General features: G+C 41.9%; 1 protein-coding gene across 1 annotated transcript in view; it reads left to right on the top strand.

Moving 5' to 3' along the window:
- The first annotated feature begins 7,613 nt into the window (after nucleotides 1-7,613).
- Nucleotides 7,614-8,405, top strand: part of LOC150082032 (uncharacterized) — a 97,289-nt gene continuing 96,497 nt past the window's right edge. The window contains exon 1 of the mRNA XM_090379926.1: nucleotides 7,614-7,768. Coding sequence (XP_090236052.1) covers nucleotides 7,667-7,768 — 102 coding nt within the window. The 5' untranslated portion in view covers nucleotides 7,614-7,666. The remainder of the gene's footprint in view (nucleotides 7,769-8,405) is intronic.

Below are 8,405 nucleotides of genomic sequence, written 5' to 3'. Positions count from 1 at the left end.
GAATCCTTTTTGCGAGATATAAGACAAGACTGAGTTTTAGAAGGTTTGAAATCAACTAGGTTGTCTTTGCCCTACTGGAGAATTACCTGAAGATCGGAATTTAAGGAATTGGTAGCAAATTTTCGAAAAATTGAAGCTGATTGAGCAGGACAAGGTTTCTCAAAATGGAAAGTTGAATGCAATGTGCTATCATCGGCAAAACTATGGATAGGATTTCCAGTCAATGGAAGAAGGTCATTAATATACAGGAGGAAAAGAGTGGGGGAAAGGACTGAGCCTTGGGGGACACCGGCATTAGTGAAGAAGTTAGAAGAATGGAGCCATCTACCATCACCCTCAGTGAGCGATCAGAGAGAAAACTGGATAACCAATTACTAAAAACAGTTGGCAAACCATAAGATGGAAACTTGTTAAAAGACCTTTATGCCAAACACAATCAAAAGCCTTTGAGATGTCAAGAGCAACTACTTGTGTTTCACCGAACCTTTCCATTGAATTAGTCCATAAATGGGTAACATAAGCCAGAATATCACCAGTGGATCGAACCTGACAGAATCCATACTGGCGATCGTTGATCAGACGGAAGGTTTCAAGATAGTTTAATAGTTGGCGGTTAATTGATTTCTCCATTACTTTAGAAAGAGTAGAAGTAATTGCAATGGGACGATAATCGGATGGGAGAGATTTCTCACCCTTATTAGGAACTGGCTGAATATGAGCAAATTTTCAAGCAGGAGGAAAAACACCTTTGGAATAAGAAAGTGAAAAAAGGCGGCAAAGAATAGGAGTAAGTTCAGGAGAACAGGTTTTGAGAACAAGTGGAGAAATACCATCAGGAACTGAAGCTTTCTTAGAATCAAAATTCATCAAAATCCTTCTGATATCCTTTTGATGGAAGACCACAGGAGGCATTGAATGGAGCGTTTTGGGAATGGTGGGAGGTGTTTTACCAAGATTGCCATTGAGATTACCATTGAGTATATGATGAGAGCCCTGTCGATCAATTCGGCCCTGGAAAGATTGTACAAGGCTCAAGGGGTAGAATTTTTTTCAGCCTGGTCTCTACTTGTTACCAGGAGAGACTGCTTCTACAGGCATGGGATACACTTAAATAGAAAGGGTGCAAGAATGTTTGCTGATGCTATCGAGGCAGTGTTAGGTGGGTCGGAAAACTGCTAAATTGGGGGGATACAAGGATTAATAGATTGACAGTAGCCACTGGCAGAGGTGAAAGTGATTCTTGCACTGCTTCTATTGGAATGAGCTGCAGTCTGGAAAATAAGATGCAGGATATTTCAGAGACTGCTGGGAATCATTGGGGTACAAATAAACACATAGGTTGTGTTAGGGTAGCTAAGAAAAAGAACAGGTGCATGTATACTTGCGTGTACACCAATGCTAGGAGTTTAGTAAATAAATTTGATGTATTTGAGGTATTGCTCAAAACATCAAAGGCAGATATTGTGGGGATTTCAGAGAGGTGGGGTCACACAGATATAAGGAATGCAGAACTGGAATTTGGGGGAGTACAATGTCTACAGAAAGGATAGACAGGATAGGAAGGGGGGAGGGGTTATGCCATTAGTTAAGAAATACATAAAATGCAAGGAAGTGAAGCCAGTCGACATTGCTGGACAGTGCAGTGTCAAGTCAGTTTGGTGTGACATAAGCACTGGGAGATCAAAATTGAGAGGAGTGTGTTATAGATCTAATGATTCTGATGAGTATAATAAAAAACTGTACAGGGAAATAGAGTGGGCCAGTAAATCAGAGAGTCTTATAATGTGGGATTTTAATTTCCCAGATATTGACTGGAATTTGGGGGCTGGTCACTAACACGCTAGCAAGGCTTTTGTGGATTTATTGGATGATTGTTTTCTACATCAGCATGTTCGGGAGGCAACTAGAGGGAGTAATAATCTTGATTTGATTATCAGTAGTGATTCTTCATGCATTAAGAATCTGCAGATAAAAGAACCACTAGGTTGCAGTGATCACAGTGTGCTGAAGTGGGATTTAGTCAAAGAGGTAACTACCATTAGGGGTAAAGGGAAGGGTTATTGCTTTCGTAAAGGCGACTACGATGGACTGAGACAGTATTTAAATTCCATACAGTGGGACCAACTGATGATGTTACCAACAGCAAATTCAAAATGGGAAGCATTCAAAGAACTTATCTTGGAAGCTACTAGGCTTTACATAACAACTAAGAAATATTGTTCACGGTTTAGGCCTAAGTGGATGTCCCATGAACTAATGAGACATATGGCAGAGAAGAAAAATGCATGGGATACATGCAAATTAACAAGTGACACAGAAGCCTATGATAGATGCAAGTTGATCTGTAACCAAGGTACAAAGGAAGTTGGACAGGCGAAGGCAGATTACGAGAAATCTTTGGCAAGGGATGCAAAGAAAAACAGCAAAGAGTTCTTTACTTATGTAAACTCTAGAAGGAAGGGGATGAATCAGATTGGTCCACTTGATATCGATGGGTCAACTGTTGATGATCCTGCTCAGGTAGCTAACAAACTGAATGAATATTTTGCATCGACATTCACACATGAGGAGTTATTCAGCGAGGGGAGCGCCAGAGGTGTAAGTGTAAGTGTAAGTGTAAGTGTGTGTTGTTGTCTTACGGCACCAGGGGTTTCCCCCATCTCCGCGTTGCTTTCATTGTGGTGAACCAGTTCACTGGGAAATGCCAGAGATTTAAAAGTGTGTGGGAATTGTTCATGTGTTGTGTTCTGTACCGTTGTTCATCTGGTCATTTAGCCGTTGGACCCCTATTGAGGCCCAACGTTGTCCCACTTACGCCCCGTGGAGGCAGACCAGGAACCCAGTAGCTGTAGATTCACTCTGGCAGGTCCTGCCGCTTAATTTCCTGGGATTTCGGCGGCTAGGACCTTAAAAAAAAAATAAATAAATAAAATAAAAAAATAAAATAAAAATAAATAAAAAAAAAAAAAATAATAAAAATAAATATATAAGTAAATAAAAAATCTGCGCTGGGGTAATGTCGCTTTGGTTTGCTAGGCCGAGTTTTGGGCGTAAGGTAATTTTATCATATTTAGTTTTTGACGTGTGGGGCTTTCGCTATGATGAAGGTAGAGAGGGGAGGGAGACCGAAGATTGGGGGGAAAAGACAGAAATATGGGGCCAATAGAGTAGATAGCCCCAGTTTTCAGTGGGGCATGCCCATGCCCCACCAGAGTAGAAGTTTGGGGGTGGAGGAGAAGGAACAAAAAATGTCCCCTCCCCCCAAGGAAGTGGGAATAATAGGTGAAGAGGGCGAGGGTGTCCTCTTCAGATCGCCATCAAGCTGTTTGCAACTGTGCTGCGTTTAGTCTGTTCTCTACTGTCTGTGCTGCATTCCCCCGTCCTTGCTTTTCTCTTCCGTGTGATCAGCACTCTTCTTTTCCAAGTACTGGTCCTCTGCAAGGTTTCAGTTTTTTTGTCACATTTGGCGCCGATTTTTGTCAATCTCTGTGTACGTTGCTGTAGATAGCTATTAGTGTTTTTCTCCTGGTGAATAAGTCTTGCGCATACTGGGAGAGTGCCCTATATTCATCCTCAGTGTCCAGGAAGTGGTGCTCCAGTCCTTTTGGAAAGTATCTTAACCTTGTTATTAGTAGCCCTCTGAGGTCTTCATAGTGTTGACAGTCATAGACTATGTGGCTCCAGCTTTCACTTTCTCCACATATGCAGTTGGGGTCCTCAACGAGTCGGAAGCCAAACAGCTGCGCCAGAGGTGTATTCAACTCTAGCAGTAAGCTAGAGAATCTTGTAATAACTGAGAGTAAAGTGGAGGAGAAATTGTTGAATATAAACAAGAAAGGCGCCTGGGGGTGGATGGGATCTATCCAGATATATTAAAGGAGGCAGCAAAGGAAGTAAGCAAACCCTTACCCATAATTATGAGAGCTTCCTTGGACTCAGGGGAGGTACCCATAGACTGGAAATGTGCAAATGTGACCCCAATTCACAAAGGAGGATCAAAGGCTGACACAAGTAATTATAGACCTGTGAGCTTAACTTCTGTTCCAGGAAAATTAATGGAGGCACTGGTTAAAGAATCACTGCAGGATCATCTAGACAAGACTTCAGTTGTAGCTCAGACACAGCATGGTTTTGTTAAGGGGAAGTCATGCCTGACCAATTTGATTGGATACTATGATGCAGTCACAAAAGAACTGGATGCAGGGACCAACCCCAGGGGCTCTCATCTGGTGAGTAGGGGCTTGGCACACCCAGGGTCCTGAGCTGGATATTATCATTCTTCCCTTTCTTGGTGATTCCCTTCTACTTCTGACTCTCTCTTGTGGTAATTCAGATTTTTTATTTTATTTTTTTTTTGGCTGGTGCAGCATAAGCCTCAGGCTTCCTTGCACCATATAGCTAATAATAATATTAATACTAATACTAATACTAATAATAACTTTGATATTATATACTTGGATCTTAGAAAGGCTTCTGATACTGTTGCACATGGAAGACTACTGCACAAATTGGAGCAGTGTGGCATTGGAGGCAAATTGCTGCTATGGATAAAGGGGTGGTTGAAGGGGAGTAGACAGAGAGTGGTAATCAATGGACACTGCTCATCGAGGACTAATGTTATTAGTGGAGTCCCTCAGGGTTCAGTATTGGGTCTATTATTGTTTTCTGTATTTATAAATGATATTGATGATGATATATCAAGCTTAAAGCCCAAGATTGCAGACGATACGAAGGTTGGCAGAGTTGTCAAGGACACTAATGACACTATGCTACTGCAACAGGATCTGGAAAGGTTGAGCAGATGGGCTGAGAGGTGGCAAATGAAGTTTAATATTGACAAATGTAAAGTACTACAAATGGGAAACAGCAACCCCAGAGCAACGTATCAACTCTGTGGTCCTACCACTTCCCTTTCACTTTCATTCCCTATGAAAGTAAAATGAATGTAAGTTTCATTCCTTATGAAAGTAAAAGGAATGAAAGGGACCTGCACAACCAGGTCCCTTTCATTCCCTACCACTGACAGTGGTAGGGAATGAAAGGGACCTGGTTGTGCAGGCAGATATGAAGTTTTCTGAGCAGTGCAGACGGGCTACAAGAGTAGCTCATGGTGTATTGTCGATGATATATAGGAATGTTTCTAGCAGGGATAATGAAGTGATTATACCCTTGTATAAAGCAATGGTCAGGCCACACCTAGAGTACTGTATACAGGTCTGGAGCCTTCATTTCAAGGAGGATGTAGAGATGCTGGAATGAGTTCAGAGAAGGGCAACAAGATTAGTGAATGGAACAAAGGGGTGCTCTTACGAAGAAAGTCTGAAGTTTTGCAAATAACAGTGTCTGGGGACTAGGCACCAGCGAGATGATCTGATAGAGGTGTATAAAGCCTTGAATGGTTTGAGGATGCTCAATGCTGATGGGATTCTTCCTCTAGCTCAGAATAATCACCTGAGAGGGCATAAATTCAAATTGAGAAAATACAGAAGTATAATAGACGTGAGGAAATTGGCCTTTAGCCAGCGGGTGATTGGTTGGTGGAATAGACTTCCATCCCTTGTCGTGGAAGTTGATAGCCTAAATAAGTTTAGGGCTCAGCTGGACAGGTATTTTTCGAACGAACAGAGGGGTAAAGTGGGAGTGGTTATTTTTTATTTATTTTTTGGCTGATGCTGCATAAGCTTGCTTTCTTGCATCAAATGCCTCTACTAATGCTAAATGCTAATGCTAATGCTCTGAGCCCACTATGGTTCTCTCTAGCACTGAACCCGCTATCCACCATGCTCAACGGCAGCAAGTATGGATATAACCTAGAAGAAGGAAGAAAGAACCTGTTCACCCTCACCCACCTGATGTACATGGATGACATCAAGCTCTACGCGACAACCGAGAAGCAACTCCAGCAACTACTCCGGATCACCGAAGAATTCAGCAAGGACATCAGGATGGAATTTGGTCTAGAAAAATGCAAGACCCATACACTGCACCAGAGAAAATTAGTTGACTGAAACTACAGGCTGCTGACTGATAAAGAGATCGAAGCTATGACAGAAGGAGAGACCTACAAAAACCTAGGGATTATGCAGGCTCAGCAGTTGGTACACAAGGAAATCAAGAAGTGCCTGACTAAAAAATATCATCAGAGACTCAGAAGCCTGCTGAAAGCAAAATTGAACGGAGGGAACACAGTTAAAGCCATAAACACCTATGCAGCTCCAGTAATAACATACACATTCGGGGTCATAGATTGGGCTAACACCGAGCTAGAAGATATCATGCGTAAGACAAGGACAATGATGACCAAGAGTCGCCAAGACCACCCGAAGTCAGCTGTGGAGCGAATAACAATACCTTGGAAAGAGGGAGGAAGGGGTCTGATAGACTTGGCAGAACAATAGAAAACAGCGATAGTTAACCTGAAAGATTATTTAGAGAACAACACAGCACCACTCTACCAGGCCATAAGGAAGATAGATAAGTATCTATCTTCCTCACTCAACCTAAGCGAGGAAACTTCTCCTGCCCATACGGTACAAGAAACTATGATAGAAAGATGGGCAAAGAAGACACTCCATAGCAGACAATACAATGACCTCCTTCAAGATCACATCGATAACATTGCTTCCAATGAATGGCTCACAAGCGGGACGCTCTTCCCCGAGACTGAAGGATTCATGCTGGCCATCCAAGACCAGGTATTCATTACCAGGAACAATAGAAAATACATCTCAAAGGAGCCCGGAATGTCAGATGACACATGTTGACGATGCCACCTGGCCTCAGAAACGATCTAACACATTACCGCTGGGTGCAAGGTGATCACCCAGACTGAGTATATTAATAGACACGACCAGGTAGCCTGGATAATACATCAGAAGCTAGCGAGGAAATACTAGTTGACCAAAGAAAGTGTACGATACTACAAGTACGAACCCCACGCAGTATAAAGACCCGAACCCACAAACTGTACTGGGACCGGGCCATAATATCGGATAAGACCATCCTGCACAACAGACCGGACATAATCCTTGTGGACAAGAAGGAAAAGGCTACCTACCTGATCGACTTAGCGGTGCCGAACACTAGCAATGTCCAGAAAACCCGAGAGGAAAAAATTAGGAAGTACACGAACCTGAGACATGAGATCAAGGAGATGTGGCATATGCAAGAAGTATCAACCATCCCAATCATCGTGTCAACAACCGGTACCAAAGATTCTACATAGCAGAATCATAGCTACATAGCAGCCTAGCAGCAATAGGTCTCCCAGAGGAACACCTAAAGGAACTCCAGAAAGTCGCATCCTGAACACCTGTAGGATAGTCAGAGATTTCCTCGATCGACAGTAACACCAGACATTACAACTACCCCATGTACTTGGTAGCAGTACCTGTCACGGAGTGGAATTCCCCAATCAAGGAGAAATAATATAAGAGCAACAATAATAATAATAATAAAAAGGTTGGTTGGGTAATCGCAATGAACCGCTAAAAGCGAAACTCGTTAATTCTGCATTAATTTCCTATTTAAAGAGATGTAATTAAAAATATTTACAGATAATGTTTCTAAACGCGAGAGGGCGTTTGTTTTTCTCAAATGTCATAGTACGTGGCCCACGTCGGTTACATTACGACTGCAATGAGATTTGGTGGTTTTATCTGTTTGCATGTGCTGTATGATGTCGAAAGTAATATTAAAAGATAAGCTAGAAGGCAATGAATTGGATTTGAGCTTAAATGAAATTGTCGATGTTCCAGTGAAAGAGCTGGTTAGTTCATGTAAATATTTTATTTTTAAATATTTAATAGCTAGTAGATGCAATGTTTTTGCTCTCCCCTATTTTGCTGTCTGTAATACAATTTTTCTTTGTAATTTGAATAGCAGATTGAGAAACAGCAGTCAAGTTACTACTTACATTTTGCCGGTTTTCTAATTTTCGGTATGAAATGATAATGTTGCGGCCAAGAATGTATTGGAAGTTTTAAGTGGTTGGGGGGGTGGGAAACAACTTTTTTAAAACTATGGTATCCTTCACCGAATTAGGCAGTGCGCATTTATGCACGAGGTGCTACGTACTGAATTAAAGCGAGAGCCTCCAGGAAATGGTCAGGGGGCCCTTCTGTGCATGATAGCCTAAATCTGCCCATGGGTCGTAGGGCAGACGCAAAAAAATCTGCAAAATAATGGAAAAGGACGGATAAAGTTGCACATGAGTTGGAAAGCAAGAAATGCAATTTTTAAACAATAGAAAAAAATAAGAAAAATTACTATTATAAATTATGTAATGCGGTGATTCAACAAATACCATTCACAAGGTTTGACATACTAGAAGATGATAGGGTTTGCTGATTGGAGAGCTAGATGCAGTGGAGGTGGAAGTTGGCTTCAAGATTAATCGTTTTGTA

Source organism: Mastigoproctus giganteus, chromosome 8 (assembly GCF_048544385.1).
Source record: "Mastigoproctus giganteus isolate SK-2022 chromosome 8, ASM4854438v1, whole genome shotgun sequence".
Lineage (NCBI taxonomy): Eukaryota > Metazoa > Arthropoda > Arachnida > Uropygi > Thelyphonidae > Mastigoproctus > Mastigoproctus giganteus.
This window is presented reverse-complemented; position numbering and strand designations above follow the sequence as displayed.